Source organism: Cygnus olor, chromosome 17, assembly GCF_009769625.2.
Source record: "Cygnus olor isolate bCygOlo1 chromosome 17, bCygOlo1.pri.v2, whole genome shotgun sequence".
Classification (NCBI taxonomy): domain Eukaryota; kingdom Metazoa; phylum Chordata; class Aves; order Anseriformes; family Anatidae; genus Cygnus; species Cygnus olor.
In genome coordinates, this window is record NC_049185.1 from 1,732,474 (window position 1) to 1,760,205 (window position 27,732).

At 62.5% G+C, this 27,732-nt stretch overlaps 2 protein-coding genes across 7 annotated transcripts in view; both read right to left on the reverse strand.

The window, feature by feature from the left end:
- Positions 1-1,979: 1,979 nt before the first annotated feature.
- CABP7 (calcium binding protein 7) lies at positions 1,980-8,844 on the reverse strand. The gene is made up of 5 exons (XM_040576826.1): positions 8,543-8,844; positions 5,905-6,048; positions 4,823-4,935; positions 4,035-4,188; positions 1,980-3,956 (listed from the first exon to the last, which is right to left on the reverse strand). The coding sequence occupies exons 1-5, from the start codon at positions 8,649-8,651 to the stop codon at positions 3,829-3,831; spliced, it is 648 nt and encodes a 215-aa protein (XP_040432760.1). The 5' UTR covers positions 8,652-8,844; the 3' UTR covers positions 1,980-3,828.
- Positions 8,845-16,073: 7,229 nt separating this feature from the next.
- The window catches only part of NF2 (neurofibromin 2), a 41,217-nt gene continuing 29,558 nt past the window's right edge, over positions 16,074-27,732 (reverse strand). For 2 of the 6 annotated variants that reach the window (XM_040576937.1, XM_040576931.1), the window contains 3 exons: positions 27,359-27,489; positions 25,358-25,517; positions 16,074-17,501 (listed from right to left, as the gene is read on the reverse strand). In XM_040576937.1, the coding sequence (XP_040432871.1) occupies positions 17,451-17,501; positions 25,358-25,517; positions 27,359-27,489 (342 nt within the window). In that variant the 3' untranslated portion in view covers positions 16,074-17,450. Of the gene's footprint in view, positions 17,502-23,524; positions 23,585-25,357; positions 25,518-27,358; positions 27,490-27,732 lie in introns of all 6 variants that reach the window. The other 4 variants (XM_040576936.1, XM_040576934.1, XM_040576935.1 and 1 more) reach the window with 4 other exon arrangements.

A 27,732-nucleotide genomic window follows, 5' to 3' on the forward strand; every position in this document is an offset into this window, starting at 1 on the left:
TGGGGGGGCTCAGCCCATCGCCCCTGCAGCAGCGCCAGCTTCAGAGGGTGACAAGTGGCTCCAGCGAGAGGCCGGCCACGTGCACGGGTCCCTTCCTCCTGGGGCCGCAGCTGCTGCTGGCGGAGGAAAATAGAGAGCAAAGCCTCCCTTCTCTCCTGCAGACATCCCGAGGGTGGCCGTGAAGCGTGTGCCTGCGCCTGCCTCTGCAACGATATTTTGCAATGCACCATCAAAATATTCTGCTGTTCCCAGCCCAGGTTTTTGAGACTTGCTTTGCTTTCCCTGCTGCCAGCCCTGCACCCTGCTCGGTGCCACCCGTGTGCCCAAAGCAGGGAGATTTGCAAACTTGCAAAAACATACACGAATTTGGGGTTGCAAACGTTTGCAACCCGCAAACCAAGTGGCCTTATCTCAGCCACGCTCGGGGCGTGTTTTGGAGCATCGCGGCTCCAAAAGGGTGGCTGCTTTGGGCCGTGCTGCTCTACCAAAAACCCATGGCTCCGAAGCCGCTCCCCAGACCGGGCTCACACGCAGCAGGAAAGCGTCTCCAGCCGCACAGCCTGGAGCAGCAGGGAGCTGTGTGGCAGGGCCAGACGAACTGCAGAAATGAAATGTAAATGAAAATCACGGCGTAAAACGCACCCGGCTGCAGCCGCTCCCAGCGAAGTGTGAAAGCCGCTGGCGACAGCGGTTCCTGCGCCTGCAGCAGCGCCTGGCTGGGGAGGCTGCGGGCAGAGAAGGGGGTTAATCAAAAGAGTTTTCCTTTTTTTACTGCAAAAGCTTCCAAGATCTCCTTCTATTGGGATTAGCTGGGCACCGTGTTCCTGCAGGAGCCCCAAAACCACAGGTCTGTGTGGGGGTGCCTGGCAGCTCGGAGCCACGGTAACATCGTGCGTCGCTGCCCGAGCCGGCTGCTCGCAGGGAGCTGCACGGCAGGGAGGAACACGCCGGAGCAGGACGGGGCTCTCAGCTCCAGGGGTAAGGACACCAAACTCGCATCACCCCAAGACAAGCTGCTGTCCCCTGGGGATGCTGTGGGACGGCACCCCCCAGCACGTTCTCCCCTGGGACTCGGTGTCCCCGGCCAGGCCGTGCCGGGGCTGGCAGAGGAGCTGCAGCCCGTGAGCGATGGCACGAGCCAAAGTGCCTTTTGTGGAGCGGGAGTCATTTATTGGGAAGCTTTTAGGGAAATGAGCTGCTCCTGGGACCCTGCCAAGGCGCAGCCCCGCTGGGCTCTGCCCGGCGTCCTCTGGCAGCTCTTGCTGGGAGAGGAGGGGGACGGGGATGGGGGTAGGGATGGGATGGGAATGGGGATGGGGATGGTGATGGGATGGGGTGGGGATGGGATGGGGTGGGGATGGGATGGGGATGGAGCAGGGATGGGGATGGAGCAGGGATGGGGATGGAGCAGGGATGGGGATGGGAACAGGCTCAGGGACAAGGCTGAGGCCACCCCACACTGCTTGCAGGACCAGAGAGACAGAAATACCCTTTCCTACCCCAAAACCCTTCACAGTGCTACAGAAACCCCAAACCCAGGTGGTTTTCCTGCCGGCGCGGCACCATCCAGCGGGGACCGACAGCAGCCCCCAGGCAGGGTCCTTCTCGCTCCCTGCGGTCGCCCCTTGTCCCGCTGCGCCACCATCAAACCGCTCGCAGAGGGAGATTTTTTTTTTTCCCAGCAAGCGTTTAATTAAATTAGCGGGGCGCGTCGCCGTCTCGCGGCAGCCGCAGTGAGGCAGCCCCGGCTGCAGCACCAGCACCGGGACCAGCGCCGGGGCCCGGAGCCGCTCAGGTGCTTCTGAGCCGGGAGCCCGGATCCCCAAACCCGCCGTGAGAAAGCCCCATTCAATTCCCATTAAGATTAATTAAGCAGCTTTGAAAAGCTGAGCTTTGGGGACCACGTTCTTCCTTTTAGCTAATTTTTCTTTTATGTTACTGTATTTTCTAGCAAATTAAATTGTCCTATTTTTTTTTTCTTTTTTTCGCCTTCCTTATGTTTATTCACAGCATCTATAATAGACCTGGTTAAATATATCTGTGTGTATATACATCTCCGAGGGCACGTGGTTTCCTCTGAAAACGCCAGTTCATAAAAAAGCAAAAGTTTCTGCGGGGAGATGGATGAAATTTCATTACGGGAGCGGAGCCTCCCCCTCTTTTCGAGGCAGCCGAGATGATTTCACTGCTGTGGAGCGCTTCCCATTTTCATTTCTCATTTGGACGTTCGGTTCAATTTGCGTGATAAATTATATGAGATAAAAAAAAAAAAAAAAATCCCAACCAGCCCCACATCCCCCCCCCAGTAACACGCAGCTGGTTCCTGGCAGCGCCGCACCGAGCCACGGCATCGCCTGCGAGATCCCCGCGCCTTGAACCCATCCCTGCACGCCTCAACTTTCCCTGCCCAGAAATTCCCATTTTCAGCAGTTTTGCACCCAAACTGGGGTGTCCCCAGCTCAGAACATCCCAAGCAGGGAGCGGGCGGGCGGCTCGCAGCCCCAGTGCCCCGGGGATGGCCACCTCCTGCAGGGAAGCAGCTGTGCCCGTGATGCTAACGGCACCGAGAGCTCCCCGTGTTTTTATTTATTATTTTAATCTATTTACCATTAAAAATGCATCGTCTGGGGGCTCGGGGAGGGCTATCCATCAGGCGGGTGCAGGACCCCCCGGAGCGCACGGAGAGGTGATTTCCGGGGTGCTTCCATTAGCGGGATGTTCTCATTAGCGGGACGGCATCGCTGGGCGTGGGGGGCAGACCCCCGCCATAAATAAACCAGGAGCGGGGGGGGGGGGTCCTGACAGTGACCCCGGGGCCCTCGGTGCCACCGGCTGGATCCTGCCCCCCCCCCCAGCTGTGCCGCGAGGCCGGGTGACCGTGCACTTACGCTGCGTGTTCTGCGTGTTTTGTAAGGCAAAGGGGCTTCAAACACGAACCAAACGCAGGTGTAAAACAGCAGGGCCCGGCTGGGGGGGGGGGGAATGAAGCCGGCTCCCGGTGCTTGCACAGGTCCCGCGTGGCCTCGGCAGAGCGGGGCCGCAGCACCCACGGGTGCTCCCGTGGCCCTGCGCCCCCCGAGCCGAGCCCGAGCGTCGCCGAGCAGTTCAGAAATCCCGGTTTTATTTCAGATCGGAAAGGACCGACCAGGAAGGAAAAAATTGAAATAAAATAAAATAAAAACAGAACTCCAAAGAATGAGAAACGGACCCAAATCCAAACCGGTCCAGGGCCTGGGCGGGTGCTACATACAGGCTGGGGGGGTCGGAGGGGGGGTCCCCAGGCTGCCGGGATGTGCGGCTCTTCCCAGCGGGTCCTCGCGGAGTGCCACAAGCGGCGGTGGGTGCGGGCAGCCCCCTCTGGCAGCTGGGGAAACCGAGGCACGGCGCAGGGCTGGGGGGGGTGCATGGCGGGGGGGGGGGAGATCCAGCCCTTGGCAGCGAGGTCCATGCAAACGCTCCCCCTCTCCGAATAGAAAAAAAAGCACATCTCAGGCGCGTGTATTGCTTACGGGGTGGTCAGTTTGGTCATAAATACGGAGCTGCAGGGGCTGGACGTGGTGCAGCGGGGGGGGGGCCGGCACCGTGGGCACGTTTCGCCCCGGCTCGGGGGGGGGCAGCGGGCGGGCTCCATGCACGGTGCATGCACTTGGTACTTGCTGGCGGGGTTTCGTGTGCGCGTGCGGCTCTGCCGCGGTCCGGGCGTCGTGCGAGCAGCCCCGCGGGCTCACCCCGCGCCGGGGTTGGGGGGGGGGCCCGTCCCCCACCCGATGGGGGGTTTTTGGGCGTCCCCTTGCGGGACGTGGGCGTCCTCCTCGCGGCGCGGGCGTCCTACTTCATGCCGCTGCGCAGCACCTGGTTGGCGGCGATGAGCATGACGCTGATGATGAAGGCGATGGCGAAGGCGCAGATGAGGCTTTTCCGCACGCACGTCTGCCGGATCTGCTGGCTGGAGCAGGCTGCGGGGACAGCCGGCGTCACCCCGCGCCCCGTCCCGCCCCGCGCCCCCTCCCCGGCCCCCCCCCCCCCCCGCTCACTCTCCACGTCGACGGGGCACTCCTCGGCCGTGCCCATGTGGCTCTCCTCCTCCGTCATGATGATGTTCTCGATGTCCTTCATGGAGAGGTGCTCGCAGAAGGTGTCGTACAGCAGCCGCTTCAGCTCGTCCACCGTCAGCTTCTGCATGTCGCACTGCAGGGCAGGCGGGAGGGCTCGGGCACCCCGGGGTGTCCCCCCCCCTGTGGGGGGCTGCTCGCCTCGCCCGAGCCTCGGCGGAGCGGGGCCGGGTGCTCCAGCACCCCAGGGTGCCTGGCCCCGGGCCGGGGTTCAGGTCGCTGTGCCCAGGGCGCAGCCTGACCCCAAACCTTACACTGATCCTGACCCCAAAGGTGACCCTAACCCAGAGTCTGACCCTGACCCCAATCCTAACCCCAGCCTGAGCCTGGCCCTCACCCCGACCCCAGCCCTAACCTGGAGCCAGAGCCTGAGCCTGACCCCAGGCCCAACCCTGACCCTAATCCTAAACCCAGCCCCAACCAGAGCCCGAGCCTGACCCTGACCTGAGCCCTAAACCCAACCAAACCCTGACCCTGATCCTGACCAAGTGCCAGATTCTGACCCAGAGCCTGAGCCTGACCCCAAGCTCAACCCTGACCCTGACCCTAACCTCGACCCTACTGCTGACCCTAGCCCTAACCCCAACCCCAAGCCTTACCTTGACCCCGACCCCAACGTAAAACCTGACCCAATTCTAACCCTGACCCCGACCCCACCCAGCCCCAACCCGGTGTCCCCGGTGTGAGGGGGGGTCAGGACCCCCCCCTACCTTCCAGAAGACGGTGTCGAAGTCCGTGCCGTGGAACTTCTCCGGGATGCCCGAGGTGGACAGCTTGGGCCCCAGCAGCGTCACAAACTCCTCGAAGTCCACCTGCCCGTCACCTGCGGGACGTGGAGTTGGCCGTCACCCCATCACCCCAGCCCAGGCACGGGGACGAGCGTGTCCCCTGTCCCCCCCAGATGGGCACCCTGAGAAGTGTCCCCAAGGCACCGTTTTGGGGGGACACCGCTGGGCTTGGTGGTTTTGGTGGGACCCCCGCTCCAGGGCTTGGCACTTTGGGGGCTCTGGCAGCACCCAGAGACCCCCCCCTGACCCTGGGACTTCACCGACCGGCGTCCCCACACTGCTGGGGGACCCCAGTGCCAGACAGGGACCCCTAAATCCAGCTGGGGACCACGACACCGGCTGGGACCTCCAGCTCTGCTTGGGACCCCTGCATCAGATGGGGACCCCCAGAACCAGCTGGAAGCCCAGCTCTGGCCGTGACCCCCATGCCCACCGGGTGCCCCGGCCCCCCCAGGCCCCCAAAACCCCGCAGCGGTGGGGCCGGGCTGCCCTCGTCCCGCGGCTGGGGAGGAGGACACCGGCCCCCAGGGCTGTCACGGCGGCACTAACGATGAGTAATGGAGGGAGCCGCGGCTTGGCAGCCTCGCCTGAAAGGCTTTTAAATGGGGAAAAAAAAAAAAAAGAATCCAATAAATTAACGCGCTCCTTAAGGTCCCGGTGAGTACGGGAGTGATGGGGACAGGGCGCTGGTGGCGGCCAGCAGTGGGCGCATGGCCCCGGGGTGCGGGATCTGGGCTGGGCACCCCAGTCCCAGTGGGTTTGCCAGGTGAGGATGCGCACCCGTCCCACCCTGGAATGGTTCCAGCATCATTAAATCCTCCCAAACGAAGCCGCGGGGGGGAGGAGGAGGAGGAGGAGGAGGAGGAGGAGGAGGAGGATGGATGAAGCTCCGGGCACGAGGCAGGACCCGGATCGGGTGGCCCTCCAAGTCCGGCAGCGGGGGAAAAGGGGGAGCATCACCGGAGGGAGCCGGGGGGCGCTGGGGTCCCGTGCCGGGGTCCTACCGTCCATGTCGAGGCGCTGGATGATGACCTCGAGCTCCACCTCGTTGGGCATGTAGCCCAGCGAGCGCATGGCCGTGCCCAGCTCCTGCTTGGAGATGAAGCCGTTGCCGTCCCGGTCGAACACCTTGAAGGCTTCGCGGATCTCTGCGGGGGGAGCGGGGCTGAGCCCGGCCGCCCCTGGCCCCCCCCCGGCCCCCCCAGGCCAGCCGCTCGTCCCCTGCAGAGGGGAAACTGAGGCACGGCGGGGCCAGGTGCGTCCCGCTCCTGGGCACCCAGCGCGGGGCCAGCACGGGTGCTGAGCCCCAAATATCCCAAACCCGCGGTGCTCGATGCCCTGCCGCCCGGTGGGGCAGAGGGGGAAGGAGAAAGTGAGCAGATTTGGGGATTCTGGCCCAAAACGCAGCCCCTGGGTGCTGCGGGAGGATGGGGGCAGCTCGGTGGGTGCTGGCCGCCCTAAAGCCAAACTCGGCCCCATTTCCCGGAGGCACCGGTGGGCATCATGGGGCGATTTTGCCCCGATCGCTGGTTTTTAGGGGATTTCCTTCATTTTGGATCTCCCCCGGCCAGCAGAGCCCGAGCCAGGCTGAGGGAGTTCAGGGCTCCGCATGCGGCAAGCGAGGACTTTCACTGGGGGGAAACACGGAATTGTGCTAAAATCAACCCAAACTCCACATCGTGCCCCAAAGCCGCCGGGATGGGGGGGCCTTTGGGGTCCCCGGGGAGCGGCACGCCAGCGCAGCAGCCGGTAAAGCCGCGTGCCCCGGTGTCACCGCTCGTGGCTCGGGATGTAAAATGCCGTGTTTGGAAGCGGTGCTAAAAACATTAAGTCTCATGCCGGGTGGTTTTCCCCCTGCTCTGAGCCCCCAGCCCAGCCGGGTGCCGTCAGAGATGTCCTGCGAGGCGTTTTGGGGTGAATTTGGTGGGTTTTGGCCTGCTGGCTCGATAGCTACGCTTCTCCCTGCCGGCCCCCCCAAGCCGGGCACAGGGGGCTCAGGGCCAGGGGACGCCCCAAGGTTCAGGGGGAGCCGGCAGCGGGTGCCCCCCCCGCATGGCCCCCCCGTGGGGTCACCTTGGGCATCTCAGGGGCCACGGGTCATGGCATAAGCGCCCTGTTGGTGCACCGCACACTGTGTGTGTGTGTGCAACACTGCAACAGGGCTGTGCACACACGCTGCAGCGATGCCGTGCTTGTGCATGCACACACACGCCTTGCAGTGACGCCGTGCTCGTGTGCGCACAGAGATGCACGCGGCAGTGAGGCCGTGCTTGCGCATGCAAGCACGCACCCCGAAACACCTGGCGGCGATGTTGTGCTTGTGCATGCACACACACCTGGCACCAATGTTGTGCTTGTGCACACACACACACACACCTTGAGGTGATGCTGTGCTTGTGCATGCACACATGTACACCTTGCAGCAACGCTGTGCTTGTGACGCACACACACATCTTGCAGTGATGCTGTGCTTGTGCGTGCATGCAAACAGCTTGCAGTGACGCTGTGCTCGTGCATGCACACACAACCACCTGACAGCCATGCTGTACTCATGTGTGCACAGACACTTAGCAGCCACTCTGTACTTGTGCACTCACAGGCACCTTGCAGTGATGCTGTGCTTGTGCGTGCACACACAGACACCTTGCAGCAATGTTGTACTTGTGCGTGCATGCAAATACCTTGCAGTGACGCTGTGCTTGTGCATGCACACACAGACACCTTGCAGCGACGTTGTACTTGTACATGCACGCACAAACACCTGACAGCCATGCTGTGCTTGTGTGCACACAAACACCTTGCAGTGACGCTGTGCTTGTGCACACACACAGACACCTTACAGTGATGCTGTGCTTGTGCACACACACAAACACCTTGCAGTGACACTGTGCTTGTGCGTGCACACACAACCACCTGGCAGCCACGCTGCACTTGTGCATGCACACACGCACCCCCTGCAGCAGGGCTGTGCACGTGAACCCATCTCTCCCCGGTGCTGCACGTGTGCGTGCGCACACACTGCAGCGAGGCCGTGCATGTGCACATGCACACGCTGCAGTGACACGGCCCATGTGCATGCACACGCACACCCTGCAGCGGGGCCGTGCGCGTGCACATAGACGTGCACACACATTCACGTGCGGGGGGGGGGGGCTGCAAACAAGCACACGCACACACGCACACACACAGGCGTGCAGCTGTGGCGGAGCCCCCGTCCCTGCACACTGGGGTTTGGGGACCCCCGGCTGCGTGGCCCCGTGCCTCAGTTTCCCCTGCGGTGCCGGGGGGCCGCGAGCAGCGCACGGGGGTGACGCCGCAGCCCCCACGCCGGCTCCCCGGGGGCCGTGTCCCCATCCCGCGGCCAAACTTTTGGGGTGAAAAACCCCCTTTTCGGGGCAGCCCAGACCCACGCGTGCCACGGGTGGGCTCCCCCCCGCCCCCCGGGGGGGCCGGCTGACGGCAGGGGCAGGGGGGGCAGCCGCGCGTGGGGACGGCCACCGGCCCCACCGTGCCGCGCGTGGGGGGCACGGGGCCACCCGGGGCCACCCGGGGCCGCGGTGCGGGTGGGGGGGTCCCTCCCGCGGGGCCCCCCCGGCTCACCCCCGGCCCCCCCCCCCCGCGGGGGGTTCCCCACGGCCTCACCCTCCAGCTCGTCCTCGGGGATGTCCACGGGGTGCTGCTCGGCCAGCAGCGGGGGCACGCTGTAGATGCCCCGGTACATCAACGCGGCGGTCACCGGGTGGAACGGCATCTTCGGAGCGTGGGGCCGAAATCCCAAAGTTTCGCCGGCAAAAATCCGCGCCCTGCCCGGGACGGGGACGGGGACGGGGACGGGGTCGGCCCCCACCCCCCCCCCCGCGGCGGGGGCGAGCAGCCCGTCCCCGCGGCCTCAGGGCGGGGGGGGGGGGCCGGGGCCGGCGCCGAGCATCCAGGAGCCGCCTAAAGGCCGGGGCCGGCCCCGGAGCCCCCCCGGAGCCCCCCCGGGAGCTGCCCCGCGGGGCCCGGCATGGCGGGGCCTCCGCCGCAGCCTCCTCCCGCCGGCCTCGCCGCTGCCTCGCCGCCAAGTTTGCCGGGCAGGAGCCGGGGCTCGGCGGCCGCTGCCCGCCCCCAGCCAACCCCCGCCCCCGGCCGCGCCTCCCGGTACCGGGCTGGGGGTGAGGGGGGAGAGGGGTGGGCATGGGGTGGGGAGGGGCGGGGAGGGGATGGGAGGGGTGGGGTGGGGATGGGGAAGTGATAGGGATGGGGTGGGGATGGGATGGGGACGGAGCAGGGATGGGGATGGGGAGGGGTGGGATGGGGTGGGATGGGGTGGGATGGAGAAGGGGATGTGATGGGGATGGGAGTGAGAATGGGAATGAGGACGCTGATGGAATGGGGGTGGAGATAGGATGGGATGGGGATGGGGATGGGATGGGGAAGAGGATGTGTTAGGGATGGGATGGGATGGAGAAGGGGATGGGATGAAATGGTGGTGGGATGGGATGGGGAAGGGGATGTAATGGGGATGGGGATGAGAATGGAATGGGGATGGGGATAGGATGGGATGGGATGAATGGAGATGGGGTTGAGGTGGTAGCTGGGATGGGATGGGAATGAGGAAGGGAATGTGTTAGGGATGGGATCGGGATCGGGATGGGGATAGGAATGGATCTGCTGAAGGAATGGGGAGGGGAGGGGAGGGGATGGGGATGGGGATTGGGATGGGGAACGGGATGTGATGGGGATGGGGATGATGGGGATGGGGATGGAGATGGGGTGGGATGGGGATGGGGATGGGGATGCTGATGGGATGGGATGGGGATGCTGATGGGATGGGATGGGGATGGGGATGCTGATGGAGAGGAGGGATGGGTAGGATGGGATGGGAGGGACGGTGACACCTGGTGGTGGGAGCTGCAGCACAGCCGGGGCCACCCTCGCCCTCCCACCCGGAGCAGCCAGGGTGCCCCGTGCCTGTGCCGTTGTCACCGCGATGTCCCCAGGGCATCCCGGGCGTGACACACGGCGGGGCAGCGGGGTCCCCGCGGCCGGACCCCATCCTGCTGCCCCGGCACAAAGCCGCGGGGTGGCGGAGGCACAGAGCAGAGGGGGAGCACCCCAGGCCGCGAGCCTTTCCCTGCCATCCTCCTCTCCCCCCGAGCCCTGACGACATTTTCGACTCATTTCTCACTTTGTCACCGATTCATCACGGCCCAGCTCCCTGCCGTGCCGTGGGGACGCGGTGGGGACGTGGCAGCCGCGTGCTCCGGGCTGGCCCCGGCCACTGCTTGGGGACGGAGCCCGCGGAGGATCCGCGACAGCCCCGGTGCCTCCGGCCTCCTCCTCGGGTTTGGGACGTCCCCGGCAGAGCACTGGGAGCCGGGGCCACGTGTCCCCAAGGGGAGGACGAGAGCCCCGAGCTGGAACGGAGAAGGGCAGGAGCCGGGGACGGTGGCGCCCGAACCCCAAAGGTGCCTGGAAGCGATGGGGAAACTGAGGCACGGCCGGACGGGCTCTCCCTGCGCTGCTTGTGCTGCGCTGAGGCTTCCCCAACAGCCCCAAAATTTAGGAACTTGGCCACTGCTGCAGTGGGGCCATTTAACCCCCCGGCTCCCCGCAGCCTCATTCCCCTGGCGGCCTCGCCGCTCGGCCCAGCCTCCTGCCCAGCCTCCACAGGCGCTGCGTGGGATCCGACGATGCATTTCAGGGGATGTTTTCGGCAGATCGCAGCTGGGTTTTGCAAGCACCTCGCATTAAGCCGCTCTTTGAAAAACAAACGCAAGAATTAACCTTTCCTCATCAACCTGGGCAAACGGGAGGCGAAGTACCCTCCCCGCTCCTTCCTCTCCTTCACCTTCCTCTTTAATTTGTCCCTGGTTTGGGATGCCCAGGGGCTTCAGCACTGCCTTCATCCTCCTCCTCCTCCTCCTCCCTGTCCGGGGCCGTGGCAGCTCTGCCTGTGCAGCCACCTGGGGTCCCTATGCCGAGCTTCAGCCGGGAGGAATGTCCTCCTCCGCAGCCCCTTTCCCATGGGAAAACCCGAATCCCGTGGCCCCATCCAGCCCCAGGACACGTGGACCCACTCCTCCCCACACCCCACGGGGAGTCTCTGGTGTCTCGTACTGGGGTTGAGCTCAGCACAGCCCCTGGGGAAGGTGAGGCTGATTTGGGGGTTTTCGCCCTTCCCGCCATCCGAGCTGCTAAAAAATTGGGGGGAATTCATTTCTTTGAGCCCTCTGCGGGCCCTTGATGCACCCTGAAGGAAAAAGCAGCACCGGAGCCTGAATTTTGTCGGCTGCTGCTGCAAACAGCCCAGTGGCAGCAACGTGGCGAGGCTGGGGAACGGAGGCGTGCAGTGCCCGAAATCCCCCGGTGGCCTCCCCCTGGTGCCTTTCGGGGATGAAACAACCCCCCCCCCCAAAAAAAAAAATAAAGGAAGAGGAAAAGGAAAAGCAGCCTAATTGAAAATCTCCTCCTCTTTCCTGGTGGATCCATCCACTCTTCAATATTAATGAAGTCGCCCTCCCAATTAATTCTCCGCCTGCCCACTGGAGGCCCAGGGGTGGAAACTCATTAATTTCTCGCCACCCAAATCCAGAAGAAATAACACCCAAAACCTCGGGGCTGCTTTCCCGCTGCTCCCTGCTCCCGAGACCCCCCGTCCCTGCACTTGCCCCCCTCGGCAGGCAGGGAAGGGCAGGTGGGGGTCAATTAACAGCTCTTCCCCGGGCACCCAGCGCCTGCATTTCCCCTTGTCTCAGGAGGATTGGGGGGGGGGGGGGGGCTAAAAGAAATTAAAATGCACAGGCACTCAGATGTTTCTGATTTATCTTTAATTTCATTGTCTCCTCATTTATTAGCAGCCCTGGCGTGGCTGTGGGTGCCCTTCGAGTCCCCGCCGCCCTGCTGCCCCGCTCAGTCCCGTGTTCTCCTTGCCCTTATCTTATCTCCCAGCTGGAGCTGTCTGCGAGCGGGGGCTCGGCGTGATTCCCGACTGTCCCTGCGGGGGAGAGGGGGACCTGGCAGGGATGGGGTGGGGAAACCCCACAGGGATGGGCTGGGGTGGGGTGGGATGGGATGGGGTGATATGGGGATGGGGATGGGATGGGGTGGGGTGGGGATGGGATGGGATGGGGTGGGGTGGGGATGGGATGGGGATGGGATGGGATGGGGTGGGATGGGATGGGGTGGGGTGGGGTGATATGGGATGGGGATGGGATGAGGATGGGATGGGATGGGGATGGGGATGAGATGGGGATGTGTGAGTATAGGATGGCAGAACCTCATAGAGCTGGAGATGGGATGAGAAAGCTCACAGAGCTTGGGATGGGACGGGGAAACCCGGTAGTGCCATTCAGGGGCTGGGAAAGCTCGCAGGGGTGGGATGGGAAGGTGCAGACCCAGGCTGGGTGCCCTCAGCTCCCTGGGGCAGCCCCATGCCCAGCTCCCCTGGGGGCTGCAGAGCATCCCTCCGGCCACGGCATCGCCCGCACCGCCTGCGGGGAGGGGACGTGGTGGCCCCGCGTGGCCGCCGTGTCCTTTTGAAGCCACCCGCTGGCACCGAGCCCGCCGAGGCGCCGGAGGCATCAATCTCCCCGGGCCGCCGGTGTCAGCTGGGCATTTAGCGAAATGTTTCTTAAATGAAGGCTTGATGGAAGAAGAGGGATGGCTGCGCCGTGCCCAGCACAAGGTTATCTATCCCTGGCGCTGCTGCCAGCTTGCGGCGCCCGCTGTTAACCAGGGCTGCGGTAACGTGCGGGGGACACTGGGGACCCGTCCCCCAGCCCCCAAAAATGCCTCTGTGAAGGGGGAGTAACGGGGCAGAGCCTCCGGGTGCAGGGTCTGGGCAAGGAGAAGGGGAAAGGCGTGGAAAGCAGCGCCTGACGTGGGCACCCGCGGGGTAAAAGAGCCCCTTGTAAGGTTTATGGGGAAGAGATTTATGAAAACCGGGGAAAATTGAAATGCCTGGTCCCAAATGTGCTGTGTGGTCCTGCACCAACCCTGTGGTCCTGCACGCCCCCTGCATGCTCCTGCACCCCGCGACGTGGTCCCGCACCAAACCACCTCATCCTGCGTCCCACCGCGGGGTCCTGAGCCCCACCACAAGGTGCGCACCCCACTGCGTGACGCTGACACCCCACGGCGTGGCCCGGCACCCATCCCAGCGCTCCTCCAGCTCCTCCACCTCCAGAGCTCCTCCTGCCCTTGTTCCCTCAGCCCGCAGCGAGCCAAGCCCCCGCTGAGACGCACCGAGCTCAGCAGGTCTCAGCTGGGACACGGGGGCGGATTCGGGGGCGATGCCCCCGCCCCGCTCCCCTCCGAATCTCACCCCACAGGGTGGGGGGGCCGGGGCTGATCCAGCTGGTGGCTACGGGTGAGGAGCCACTGAGGACGGTGTGGGGGCTGGCGGAGGCAGAGACGAGGCCCCCCCACGTCCCCGCGGTAACCCCACGGAGGGGCTGGGGGGGATTTGGGGCTGTGCCCTGCGGCCCGGACCTGCCCCGTGGGTGCTCCCCAGCGTCCCACCGCCCTGTGTCCTCTGCTGGTCCCCGGTGCCACGGCCGGGTGCCGCCGTGCCAGCTGCCGGCGGCATCGGCTGGGAGGTGACTCAGAGCCCGGCGCTGACTAACGCGGCGTGCCCGCTGCTCCCGGCACGGCTGGGGCGTGCAAATGTGTGTCCCTGGTGCACGGGCCCGTCCCTCGTGTGCACACACCTGTAGTGCAAAAGAATCTCTTGCACAAATGGAGCTCCGCTGTGCACAAACACATGGCCCCTATGGAAATGCCCTTTGCTTGTGCGCGCGCACACGCACACAGTGATGCAAATATGTCTCTTGTGCGACACTCCTTCCCTGTGCAAGCACTTGGATGCAAACAGCCCTTGTGCAAGCGCACGCCCCTTGTGCACAACCCGCTTCATGCAACTGCACCCCTCGTGCGAATGCAATTCCCTCGTGCACAAACACACTGCCCCTGCAGAAACGCCCTTCACTTGTGCACACGCACACGCACACACAGCAGGGTGCAGGAGGCAGCTCCGTGGTGCCGGGGCGCAGCACCCAGGGGTGCAGGAGCAGCTCCTGGGGGTGCGTCGCCCTCGCCGCAGCGCGCCCATGAATAATGCATGGCTGCAGGCCCCGGGCGCTGCCTCGCCGCCGCGCAGGACAAGGGCAGAATACCAAACGGGAGCCCCGCAGGGCGGGCAGCCCCGGGGACACGGGCACACGGGGACACGCCGCTGCAACCCTCCTCCGTGCCTCAGTTTCCCCACGCGCCTCTCCTCGCTGCTGGGACGGCTCCGGCGGCGCTGGGCTCTCGCTTTGGGGCCACCCTGAGCGTCACTTCGGGCCCCCACGGAGCCCTGGTGATCTGGGGGGGACAAGGGCTCTCCCGTCCCCTTTTTGGGTGGATTTTGCGGATTTTGGGTGGGCACCAAGCCCCGAGGGCTGGGCCACCCCGCATCCCTCCCACCCCAGGGACAGCGGGGGCACCGCATCTCCGCCAGCCGCTGTCTCCCCCCCAGAGGTGACCTCCCTCCTGCAGCACCAGCTTCAGCGTGGGGCTTAGCTGATTTTTTTAAGGGCATTTTATGTTTTCAAAGTCACATAAATGTGAGTAGGGGGGTGCTTTGGAGTGGCTCCCGATGTGCCTGCGGAGATGCCCGGTGCAGGGCTGGTGCCCTTGGAGGCTGGGGGTGCCCCACCAGTGAGGAACGGCCCCGGTCTGAATGCCAGACGTGAGCCCGTCCCCAGGGCAGTGCCAAAGCCACCCCCAGCCCCCCAGCATTAAAGTGTGCTGAGGAACGCTGCCGAAATGGAGCCAGGCCCTTAGTTTGGCAAAGAAAACCCCGATTTCCTTTCCAAACCCGCCCCAAGCTTTGCCCACTTTGGGATCTGCTCCTGCTCCTGCTGGTGGGCGCTGGCAGCCCCCAAGACCCCCCCAAAATCAGCTCTGGGCAGAGCCCCCCGAGTGGCGCAGAGCTCACGTGGGGCCCTTCCCAGTTTGGGGAATGGGTGGAAGGAGGCAGGAGCTGTTCCAGCACGTGGAAAAAGCCATTTAGATAGTTTTATTTTTATTTTTTCCTTGGGCAAAGTCATCTCAACGCAATCCACATCCTCTCTGAAGCTGTCTAGACTTTGATGAATTTAATTTTGCTAAAAAGGAAAAAAAAAAAATCAGAATGAAATTTCCTTTGAAAGCGCTGGAATTTCCCATTCTGCCACTGCTGGGAGCGCTCACACGGAGCTGCCACAGGCTGTGAGCGTGCAAGGCTGCGCGTGTGCAAGGCTGTGGGCGTGCAACCCTGCATGGATGCAATGCTGTGTGCAGGGCTGCAAGTGCGCGATCCTGCATGTACGCAAGGCTGCAGGTGTGCAGTGCTGTGAGTGTGCAAGGCTGTGAGTGTGCAAGGCTGCGAGTGCAGGGCCCTATGGCACCGCAGCAGCTGCATCCCAGCACCAGGGCTGGGTCCCACAGCTCAGCCCTGCCTTTGGGGCACGGGGACCCTTTTGGGGCCGGGTGCTCCCAGAGGGCACAGCCACGATCCCGGGGGACGCCGTCCCCTGTCCCCATCCCCTCTGGGCAAGGAGGGGGCAAGGAGACCCCCCCGGGGACACGGAGCATCCTCAGGGTTTCCGAAGCAGCCCTCCAGGCTTTGCTTTGGGGCCAAATCCCCCAGCCCGAGGTTCTCCCTGTCCTCTGCAGGCTGCGAGCAACGGCTGCATTATTGATGCCGAGGCTGCGCCGCGTGCGCGGGAAATCAGGTCAGCCCCCCCTACCCTGCCCCCTCCCGCAGCCCCCAAATCCCCCCCTTTTCCCCATCAGCATCCCTTTGACACACACGAAAAAAGCAGCAATCCCATCTCCCCTGGGCTGCCCTGCTTAAGAACAACAAAAGAGGGAAAAAAACCACCGCCACCCCCAGCTCCCAGCCCGCCCGCGCCTCCCACCCCACTGGGGAGCAGGCAGCGGCCCCAAATCCCATCGCCTGGCCTTGGGCTGGGGCCGCGGGAGCAGGAGCAGCCCCCGGGGTCGGGGACGGCGTGGTGGGACACCCCATGTCCCCACGGGGCTTCGTCCTCGAAGGATTAAGAAATCGAGGCCGCGCCGTTCGCTCACCCCCTGCCCGCTGCGGTCCTGGCGAGCGCGGGAGGCGTGGGGGAAAAGAACCAGGCGAGCTCCGTGCCCCACCTCGTAGTGCTTTGAATTTTTATTAAAACAACTGAGAAAAAACAAAAACAAAAACAAAAAAACGTTATTTCTTCAGAGTACAACGATCCACGGGGATAGAAAAAGGCTGTGCCAGGCCACGGCCAAACCCATCTGAATTGCAGACGCGCTTCGTGCGGGGAGTCGCTACAAGGCAGCAGGCTGTTAAATAAAGAGGGTTTGGGGCACGCTCTGCCCGGGGGGCTGCGACTCCATCCTGGGGGGGGCGAGGGAGGAACTGGGGCGCTGGGAGCCCGCCGGGTCCCCACGGAAGGGCAGGAGTGGGGCCGGAGCCACGAGGACGCGCCAGGGACCTCGCTCAGGGGCTTCTCGCAGGGCAGCCGCAGCGCGGGCGGCCAGGGTTGGGACCCGCGGTGTGTTTTGGGGACGGGACCCCCGGTTTGCACGGGGAGGCAGTGCTGGAGGCGGCCAGGAGCCAGGCGTGGGGGGAGCAGCGGCCGGGGGCTGCGGAGGAGATGGGGGGGGGTCCCTGCGTGCGTTTGGGGGCGCCGGACCTGGCCGTCAGCTCCTGGTCCTGCTCACCCCAACGGGGAACGGGCAGGGTGCGGGGCGAGCTGCTGGGGGAACGGGAGGGCACGGAGCTGGGGCTGCTGCAGCTGCAGCGCCCAGGAAAGGCACAGAGGGGCTGAGGTGGGGGCACCTCGGCGGGGCGCAGCGGGCACCCGCTGCCTCCCCGCAACCAAAGCCGGGGCCGCGATCGCCCTCTGCCAGGATCCCGGCCGGCCGCAGCCCCGCCTCGACCCCAAGGAGAGCCCCCGGCCTCAGGCTGCCCCCGCTTGTCACAGTTTGCAGGGAAAAAAGGTCGCAGTTGGCTGGCACCAGCTGTTCTCCCGCTCCTCATCCCCTCCTGCATACAGGAATGAGGAGGAGGAGGAGGAGGAGGAGGTCTTCCTGCCCCTTCCTCCTGCCCCAGCGCAGCAGCAGCCCTCAGCCTTCGCCCTCTCCCCCGCAGCTCCTCCACAAATCCTCCGTGCCAGCCTCCTGCCTCCTGCCTCCGCCGGGCCCGCTGATTTACAGCCCTCCGCTGGCACCTGCTCGGGGCTGCTAATGGGAGCCCCGTCCCGCTCCTCCGCTGCGGCCCCGGCCCCGGCCTTGTGCTGCCGGGGAAAAGCCCGAAAGGCTGAGCCAAAACATAAGGGGGGAAAATCAAAAAAAAGGAAAAGGCAGGAGAGGCTGAAAAAAAAGCAGGGAGGGAGGAGGAGGATCGGCAGACGCTGAGGTGGAGAACGTCGCAGTCCGGGGCGGGTGGCGGGACGCGGCCGCGGCGATGCCCGGTGCGGGCACCCCGCTCCTCGGCGCGGGCGCTGGGGCCGGAGAGCGGTGCGGGGCGGCCGGGCACGTCCTAGAGCTCCTCGAAGAAGGCCACGCGGGACTTGGTGCTCTGTAGTGTGAGCTGCAAGAGAGCAGAGGGGAGACGGGGGTGACTCCCTCCTCCCGCCGGGCGCGGGGCGGCCGCTGCCCCTCCGGAGACGCGAGGACGGCAGAAGCGGGGACGTCTCGCCGCAGCCTCGGCAAGCGTGGGCTGGATGAAGGGTGCGGGGAAGGTTATGGGTTCTTGTGTGGGGCTGCTCCCTGCCCTCCCCACAGAGTGAAGGGTGCTGAGGGGCAGCAGCAGCGGCAGAATTTGGGCGGCTGGAGAACGGGGTCCTGGAGGAAAGCACGGCCCCGACACCCACCCGGGGCCGTCCCGGAGCAGGGAGCTGAAGCCGCTCGCTCACACCACGAGGACCCTGGAGCAAGGGCTCTGCAGCACCACGAAACTTGGCCCAGCAAAGCTTCTGGCAGGGCTAGCGAGGCTGAACTAAAAATAATGCTCTGCACGGGAGCCGCAGTCCCGTTCCCTAAAGGGCCAAAGGAGAGATGGCAGAAACACCCTCAGCCGAGAGGAGGAAAACCCCAGTGTTTCAGGGTAACCCCCCAAAGCAGCGCCCTGGGAGAAGTGCCACCTTCCCCCCAGCTGCTGAATCACCAGCCGCATGTGCCAAAGCAGCGAGCTAATTGCATGGGCTTCGTTTCAGCTGGATTAAGCAGCGTGCCTTCCGCCGGGGCCGCGCGTTTTGCTGAAGCAGGGATCCCGGGCTCGCCTTGCAGCCAGCTAAGCCCCACGGCAGAGCTGCCAAGCGCTTCCCCCTCCCTGCTCGCCCCGCTGTCCTTTCCTCGGTAATTCCTTCACAGCTCTAATGCCGTTCCGAAAATCTGTATTGCAGAGGCAATTTCTGCAGGGGCTTAACGCCCTTTACTGGAACAGGGCTGGCTCAGCTCCTCCTCAGCATCCCCCCGTCCCTCCAGCCTCCTCTCTGGAGCTGCAGCGCACGCTTGCTTTTGGCTCTTCCAGCTGGGTCAAAAGCCAGAGAATTTGGGGTACGATGCCCGGGGGGATGCCACGGAGCTGGCAGCGACCTGGGCTCATTGCTGCCAGGCTGAGGTGGCCGCAGCCACGCCAGGGGGGCGGAGGTGAGGCCATGCGGGGCCCAGGAGGACGCTGAGCTCTCACCTGCCTCCTTCCTACCGCCCCCGCTGCTCAAGTCACCTCCTCTGCGGGACGGGGGGAGAAGGGCAACGGTGCTGCTCCAAGCCCTGGCCACGGCTGTTGGGGGCTCGCGGTACCCGAGCCACCAAAGCCCAGCACGGGGACGCTCCTCCCGCATCCTCCTGCTGCAAGCTCGGCGCTCCGCTGGGAGAACACGAGCGTGTCAAGCCGGGGCTCTCGGAGCTAACGCCGCTGTGTGAAGGCAGAGCAACGAGGGGACAGGGCACAGGCGCAGGGGGAAGGAAGGGATGGAGGAAGAAGTCACAAATTAGCGACTTCTTGCCCAGGGGCTTCCACCTGTGGCCTTCCCTGCGCTGATCGCTGTTTGGGGGCTACGCAGGGAAACCGAGGCACGGGAGGAGCAAGGCAGCCGCGGCCACGCAGGCAGCAGGAGAGGCAGGAGCCCAGCAGAGAGGGGTGTGATGAGACGTAAAAGGGGGGCACAGGCGGCTCGTGTGGTGCAGGAGGATTTCTTCCGCACGGCCCAGGCGGCTGGATCAGGAGAGGGAATTCAGATCGCTCCTGAGCGCACCCCGACTCCACCAGCGATGCTCCGCCGTGCCTGGAGGGAAAACCCCCTCCTTTCCTTCCTTCCTTCCTTCCTTCCTTCTCCTCCTGCTTTTCATGCTGTTGAGCAGCTCCAGGCTGGCTCCCCAGGCCGGCAGAGCTCCGCTCCCTGCCCAGCACCACCAGCAGCGCTCCGCTGACAAGGGAGCGGAGGCAGAGCTCCGGCCGCGGCCGCAGCCTGGCTGTGCGTGGCATGACAAGAGGCGAGGGCTGCGCTCAGGGAAGGAGGGCAGAGCCCCCCGGCACCACGACTCGCCCCACGGCGGGGGCCGGGCAGCGGCTGCGCGAGCCGGCGGGCGCGGGGAGCTCCGGAGCTGAGCTGGCGTCGGTTGTGGCTGCAGCCACGAGCCCCAGGCAGCTCTTTGCAGGGAACCCCCTCCCTAACAGCAGGAGCCACCCGTTCGGTTCTTTTCCTTTTCTGCACCGGGACAGGCAAGCAAGGAGAGCAGCAGGAGGGACGCGATGGGGCTCGGGGACTTGCCCCCAGGGCAGGTCCCCGCCGCGCAGGCAGCAGCGCAGGCAGCAGCCCCCTTTCCCTGCCCCCGTTTGCTGGGGAAAGCCCCAGGCTGGCCTCCGGCACCTCCTGCCTCCCCAGACTGCCCCCAGCGCCCTGGCAGCAGCTCCACTCGCCCGCCGAGGAGCGCCGAATGCCCACACGCGCAGGCTGAGTGATTAGGAGCAAGTTACATTTTCGTCAGTGCAGAGAGGGGGAAAAAAAAAAAATTGATTTACAAGCAGTATTATGATAATCTCCTTCCTGCAGGAGGGGGGGCGGGGTGGGCTCCACAATGCACTACCAGAGCCATCAAAGAAAATTTAGAGAGAGGGAGCGGGAGCGCAATTAAGCAGCCAGCGCTCAAATGAATCAAGAGGGGGAGAAGGGAACAGCCCCGCTCCCTGCAGCCCTGCGCTGGGCTTCTCAGAGCTCTGCCGTTACCCAGAGCTGCTGGACTTGTGCGAGAAAACAAACAAACAGCAAACAGCAAGAGGAAAACCCACCTGACAGCCGCTAACCCAGTAACCACGGGCGCAGCCCTTCTGCTGCCACAAAGGGGGAGAAGGCGCGCGGGGTCCGGGCAGCCCCGGCCCCACACCGGGAGCAGAGGCAGGGGACGGCGGCTCCCAGGGGCTCGCCGCGTGCTCCCGGTGCTCAGCACTCTCCCAGCCCCGTGGTCTTTATTCCCCGTGCCTCCCCAGGCACGTTTTGCTGCCGCTGCGGGCAGGGAGCTGTAGTCCCTGCGAAATCGCAGCCCGAGTGCTGCATCCCGTAAATCCTCTTTACTGCCACCCCCGCTCCCCTCCGTGTCCTCTCCATCCCTGCCCACGTCCCCGGCGGCCAGCTCAAGTCACACATCCCCTTCTTCTAGGGCCGAAGCTCCCCGTTCCCCCCGCACCCCTCGCCCTGCCTCCTCCTCCCACGCGGCCGCTGATTCTGTGCCGAGCGCGGGGCCCGGAGCACAACTTTCCCCCAGCCTCCGCCGCTTTGATGAGCGCGCTTAAAAGGGAGAAGATGACACTCCCGTCGAAGGAAACACTTTTCAAAGGCTGCCACAAAAATAGCTGATAGGCCTGACGGCTGCTGGTTTCCTTTCGCTCCTTGTAAACAAGGGAAGGAGGCTGCTCCGTCCCAGTTTAGCTGCCGGGGAGTTTCACTTCCCGTCCCCGAGGCGCAGCAGCTCACACCTCGCCTGCACCGGGGCAGGAATAAAAACCCAGCGGGGACCTGGGCTCGCAGACACGGGGATGCAGGGGCAAGAGCCGTGCGGGATGCGCCTCCGTTTCCTCTGGGATTTGGGGGAAAAGTGGTGCCTGGAGTGAAAACATTTCTTTTGCTGGTCCCTCGCATCCCCTAGGGGATGAGGCACGGCCCCGGTCCTCCGGTGGCGAGAGCGGCGCAGGTCCCAAGGAACGAGCTCCAGCCCCAGAAATGGACAAGTGCTGCGTCCTACAAGTCAGCTTAAAAACCTAAAGGCAGCCCCGTGGGCAGCGGGAGCCCAGAGCCGGTCGTCGAAGGACCAGAGCGGTGCTCAAGGACACAGCCACTTGTCTGGGAACAGGCACAGAGATCTGCTCCTTGCCCAGACACCTCCAAGGGCTTAAATCACCGTAAATAAGCACGACAACGCAAGAAGAAAGCAACTGGAATGAAAGGCCGGGTTGTGCTCGTGTTCTGGAGCAGCAGCCTGTCCTGGGAGGCTTCCCCCACGGAGGCAAGCGAGGAAGAAGCGCTTTTTTCCACGTTCTACCGCAGTCTGAGCGGCAAAACCCTCCTGAAGCCGAGCCAGCTGGAGCCGGCAGCGCCAGCCCCCGGCCGAGAGCGCTACAGAGAAAGCGGCTTCCAGATGAGGTGCTTGCGCTGTGCCCACAGAGCTCATAAAATAGGATTAGCATGTTAACCACGTAATTAAACACGAAAAAACTTAGCAGGCATCTTCAAAGGCAGGCAACAAAACCCAGAGGTCACTCAGCAGCGCTCGCTGTGCAGCTGGTTTAATTACGGGGGCTCCTTCCCGGCACCGCGCCCCTCTCAGCTGCCGCCTGATGCTCTTCACAACCTGCCGGGGCTCCAACGCCCCTCCCCGTGCCGTGCTCACCTGCAGACCTCACCCAAATTCAAGGTGTCACGGAGCTCCCGGCGCCGATGGGGACGGGACAGGGGGCTCAACAACCGCCAGCCGGCCCCGCAGGGACACCCGGCATCTCCCCGAAGCCGGCCAGCCCGAGGGGCACCGCTTGTTTTAGCTTCCTGCTCCCTCTTCCCCAGGGAAGGCGTGGCGACGGGAGCAGCCCGTCTTGGGAACACCAGCAAGGTGCTGAAGCGACGGAGAGCTGGCACAAACCCCGCTGGCTGATTTACGGCGCTGCCTCGTCGTCCTGAGAGCACCGGCGGCTCGGGAACAGCACCAGCCCCGAGCGGTGCTGATCGCTTCTGGTCACGGGCCAGGCAGAAGCCTGTGGCTGAAGCATCTTCCTGCCTCCGCTGTGGTGCTGAGAAGGTGCTCAGCAGCCAGGCTGCGTGTGCCTGATGCTCGGGCAGGGCTACGCTGGCCCTCGGGAACTTCTCACAAAGGCTTTTTCCAAGCACGTTTGCCACCTGCGCTCAGGAGCGCCGTCGCTGCAGCACCCTCATGGTCTCTTCCTTTAGTGCTACAAGTCAAAATTTGCCGAGCGCCGTCGGTGGGGGCAACACCACAGCCACGGAATGAACAGAAAAGCTCCCCCAAACCCCTCTTCCCCAAGGGCACGCAAGCCCCCGGCTCAGCCAGGCTGGTCCTTGGAGGGAAGCAGCTCCAGGAAGACGAGGCGCAGCCGGCAGAGCAGAAAGGACCAGCGTGGGGAGGAGGCGGGGGACCGGAGCGCCCCGCAGCATGGCGGGGAAGGCAGGGCCACCCTCGGGACCCGCTAACAGCTCCGCCAGCGGCACACAGCTCCTCCAACCCCCAAACCATCCCCCCGAAGCCAGAAACGCGCTCTTTGAGTCACTTAAAAAGGGCTGGTGGCCACGAGCACAGGCTGCAGGGAATGATCCCGGGCCCTGGGAAAAGGGCAAGAAACCTTTCCCATTTCCAGCGCCTGCCATTTCTCAGGGCTGAGGCCAGCGGGCGGGAGAGGAGAGCGCAGGGCTGTAAAGGGCTGCCTCGAGGGGTGGTAGCGGCCAACACCACGCGCTGCCAGGCCCAAGCAGTACCTGCAGACGCTGCCTGTCCTCAGCTGCCGCCTGCACGCTGCTCTGGTGCTGCTCAGACAGGCAACGCGGGTGCCACAGCCACTTGCTGCCCTGCTCCGAGACGGGGTGGGGAAGTTTCAGCCTGCTATGCCAGCTCTGGCTGCAGCAGCGAGAGGAAATTGATGGGGTTTCTTTGTTTTTTTAAGCTCGTGAGTTCCTTTCTGCAGCAAACAAGGGGGCAGGTCCTGCTTTACTTCGTTACGGAAATCTTCAAAGGCCCCCCTGTACCTCCAACGGATTCCCAGCCACAGGCAGCAGAGCAAAAGCAGGCGTGTTCAATTATTTAAGCATCTCTGCCTGCACTCCCCCACCGATGTTGCCAACTCAACTTCTGCCAAGAGAGATGCAGCCCAGCGTGGAGGACCAGGTGCGAAAATGAATGCGGAGAAGCTGCGAACGCTTCTGACGGCGCGAGAGCCGGGCACGGGGCCGCCCCCCGGGCGGGCGGGCTGCGGGGAGGAGGGTGCTGGGGGCTGGGGTCACAGCGCACGGGGCGGCAGGAGCAGGGCCGGCTCGAGCAGCGCGCACCGCGGGCAAGCTCATGCACGGGTTAGTGTGACAGCCGGTGACCCCCTCACCACACGCAGAGTACCTCGGAACAACCTACGTGGAAGTCTCAAATGCAGATAGGTCTTCTGCCCTGGGCTTGAGGCTAAACCAGCAAAATAAAACGGACACAAAAAAAAAAAAATTCCTCTGTGATACGAGCAACGTCAGGTCGTTTGTGCAATCCGTACAGCGCTGAAGTGACCGACAGCTTCCCAGGAGGGGCAGGGGGCTGGCGTTACCCAAGTATTTCCAAACCACCTGTCCATCTCGGGCATCTTCAATTTCCCTCTCCACCACAACTGCAGGGACAAAAGCCCTCCTGACCTCCCGAAGGCACCAACAGAAGCAGGCTGTAATTTATTCCGACGCGCTTCGGTAGCGGGCTGTTATCTGAAAACCTCTGCTCCTGGGGCCGAGACGCCAGAGCCAGGCAGCCCCGGTTCCCTCTTGGAGGCAGGGGACAGGCCTGCAGCTTCTGAAGGGAGGCTGAGCGCGGCCCCAGCGACAGGGACGCTCCGCCGACAGACGCCCAAACGCCTGCCTGCCGCCTCCGTTAAGTGAGACAAATGGGACCATCGGCTTTCTATTAACTCATCTCAAAAGCGACAGTCAGAGGCAAAAAGTTAGCATTTTCTGTTTATACGGAGGGCTCTGAGTATGGGGACGTATCCTCTCAAAGCCTAATGGGAGCAGAAAGGGTTTCAGATTCTACAGTGACTAAAGGGCCTGTGAAGATTTTTATGCTGTCCCCTCTGGAGAGGCAGGAACCCAAATAGCACAAGGCTAGCACTGGGAAACCAGCGCTATCCACTAGATTCATTTTCCTGCCCCAATTCAGCGATCACAAGCTCCCAGCCACGAGAGTCGGCACGAACGGCTATTTTCGAACCCTTTTAGGCATTACTGCTCGCCGCTGAGACGTGTTACCAGGCCAGGATTTGTTTTGAAAACCTGTAACTGTTACCACAACCTACGCCCCTGTCACGCGTGCCGTACTGACTTCCGAGGCGCTCACAAGGACACTTGCTAGCAGAAACCCTGGGAAAAAGCCTCTGCAAGCGACTGGAGCTGACCAGTAGGTCCCGCTGTACCGATTATGGATGCGTGCCCAGGCTCTCGTTAGAATGAACCCAGCTGGGAGAAGAGCAGAGCTACTCAACTAACGGAAGAGGACTGGATGTAAAAATAACGAACACTTTGTGTTGGGCCCTTCCAGGCGTGACTCCTGCGCTAGCAGACCCAGGCACCCCAACGTTTTGGCTAAGCATTAATCCCCAAAGCATTTCTAGAGGCAGGTGGTTCCAGGGTGCGGAGCACAGGGAGCACACACCCCACTCGAACCTTACCAGTAGAAGATTTTGCTGTTAGTACTTGCAGCTGCACTACAGGTTACTCGAGAACAGATTAAGAGAGGATGAAGCTTTTGGCTCTTTCTGCTCAGGGCTCATAAATCAGGGGCAGTTTTCCCCTTACTATTCCCTAGCCAAACTCAAAACTGCTTCCTTGCATTGCCCTTAGGGAATGGTTGCAATAGCCAGGAAGGGCTTTTCCCATTCCTGATGTGACTAGGGTAGCAAATCCCTCCTACCAGCACCTCTGCGTCGCTTTTGTTACGGTTCAGCAGGACAGGCAAACCTCGAGACCGCCCCAGCCCTTCACAGAGCACTGAGAAGGCAAGGCTTGGTTGCAGCAAGAATGAAACCAGAGCCACCAGAAGCTGCGACTCCCTGCGCCCTGGTTCAAAGCTAAGCAGCCAGGGAAGAAAGCCTAGACCAAACAATTTTATTATAACAACGTGTGCAAAATAAAGGCAGGGTTATTTTGTTGTTTTTAAAGGATTTCGTCAGGCGAGATACAAACTGGAGCCCTCCGATACCTTTTTAATAGTGTTGTGCTTGCTGTTGCCTCGGCTGGCGTTCTCGTTGTGCAATATATCCAGGGCTGTCTCTCTCTCCTTCAGTTTCAGCGCCTCGATTTCGGTCTTCAGCTCGTTCAGCTGCTCCTGCAGGTGCTTGCTTTTCTCCATGTACTCCACCCTAGCGCACACAAAACAGAGCCGGGTCAGGGCAGGCTGGCTGCACGTGGTGACGCGACGCCGTGGCAGTCGGCGGCGGAACCGTAACAGGAAAACCCCGTCGTCATCACCCGCAGCGCGTGGAGCCGACACCAGCAGGTTACGGCAGACACTGAACCACTCTCAGCAGCCATTCGTTCGGGATTCAGAAGAGAAGCCGGACACCCGACCAAGAACTCTAAGTCATGTTACTAGAAAATCAATAAATAAAGCCAAGCTAGGGCTGCTGGAGGATTTTTGAGCGAAGCTGTGCCATGACACAGATTTAGTATTATGCAGTTCCAGCCTAAAAGATACTGTTTTAAGCAGCGCTGCTCTACTCCGCTGTCGTCCAATCCTCCCCCCCACCTCCAAACCTAGCTCCCAGACTCACAAAGGCACAAATCCCTTCATGCCATTTTCCAGGAGGGACCTTGGTATGCTGCCTTCTCATGTTTTAGAGGGATTTAATTTGTAAGGGGTGTGGGAGCAAGCGCTCTCCCCAAAATATCAGGTAGTTTTTAGACACACAGCACCCCTGAGAGAGAGAAAGGCCTCTCAAAAATAGAAAGAAAAAAAAAAAAGGCACAAAAAACCTCTAGCCATTCTCAGGTCTCAGCCTTAGCTGCCTTCCACAACGAAGCATCTACTGGAAGAAAAAAAAAGACAAAAATCACACCATGCCAGCCTGTACTTGTGATTAAATACTGAGACCGAGGTCAAAGTACCAGCAGACTAACAAGAACCCTTTCAAAGTGCCAAAATTTGTAGCAAGGCTTATCTCAGCATCCGAGGAATGAGAGCACTCCTGGAGAAGCCAGCGAAAGCATGCTACTGCTTTTATCGTTTGGCAGAGCCGAGATCCTCCTGCTCAGAAGAGTGGGATGACCTAGTTAGCAACCTCGGTACAGAACCAGGAATTAGTGGGGTATTTTCAGCTTTCACATTTTTCCTTTTGGCTTTAGGAAAAGTTTTTAACCTCTGCCCCTAGAGTAGCAGTCTGCTCTCTTACACGTGGGAGAGGGAACTGGCCAGGGGCAGAAAAAGCCACCCGGTGGGATGCGGGGTGTTTCATTCCAGCCCCGGGAAGTTACGGCCGCAGCGTTGTGGCAGAGCCCTTCTAGCTTTGATCTCCTATCCCGTCAATGAACAAAGCACATTATTACTACAGAGATTAAAATCTGATCTGCTTTGATTTCTGCTAAATTTGTAATTTCGAAGGCTACATTTACACCCTCAGGAAAACACAAGATCAAAGCTCATAATCACATCCAAACTTGCTTGCGTACACTTTTTATATAGAAACATGCCACAGATTCAAAGAGAAAGGGGTTAAAGCCCCAGTGCAGGACCACAGCCCGCACCCCAGCTACCTCAACGTGGCCTGGACACATTGCAAACACCCAAGCACCAACCTGCAATAGCCCAGCGTGCCAGCAACCACACTGCTGTTAACTCTTTCTACCAAGATGGATAATTAAAGCCTAACCAAGAGCTGGGTTAACCGCCCGGACAGGAATCATCCGTTTGCAGGGCTCAGCACTCTTAAACTTGCCTTGAATCGGGCAGGAGAGGTGCAACTGTGACACCAGGTCCCCGTCCCCCCCCCGAGAAAAGGCCAACCAGCAGCTAAGTCGTACTCAGCAGTTACAAAAGACCGGGTGAATGAGAACCCCAAAGCCTTCTCCCTCTTTCCCTTTATGCTGGAGCTCTTCTGAACGACATAAAAGCCACGTTCGGCTCCGGTACAATTCCCCTTGCCACAGAGGGAAGGCAGCAGTAACCGAACCCAGCCCTGGCCCGGCCTGGCAGCACGCCACCTACTTCTCTTTCTCAATTTCCATGGAAAGCCTCTTCATGTCCGTATCCTTGAAGTCGAAGGACAGGCTCTCGCTGATGAGGTTGAAGCTCGGCAGGTCCGTGGGCAGCGCTGTCGTACTGGAGTTCATGGACTGCTACGGAGGGAGAGGACAAGTTAATCGCTTGTGGCCCCACGTGAGTGCTCCTATGGCACGCGTTCTGTAACAGAGGTAAAAGCAGAGCAATGCCTCAAGACACAGCACAGGGTGCTGCTTCCTAACGCTTTAATAAGGTCCTAGTTACCCTCACGGGTAATAGTGTACTCTCCCTGGAGCGGCACTGAACTGGAAGGACCACCCCGGTTGCATTCCTGATGCACCGTGGCCCACCAGCACCAC

What these genes read in the sequence shown, in the direction of transcription:
- CABP7 (XM_040576826.1), bottom strand. Translation starts at nt 8,651, where the DNA reads ATGCCGTTCCACCCGGTGACCGCCGCGTTGATGTACCGGGGCATCTAC. An exon ending in CCCCGAGGACGAGCTGGAGG is followed by an intron (nt 6,049 to 8,542) that starts GTGAGGCCGTGG and finishes CTCCCCCCGCAG; the next exon opens with AGATCCGCGAAGCCTTCAAG. An exon ending in CCAGCGCCTCGACATGGACG is followed by an intron (nt 4,936 to 5,904) that starts GTAGGACCCCGG and finishes CACGTCCCGCAG; the next exon opens with GTGACGGGCAGGTGGACTTC.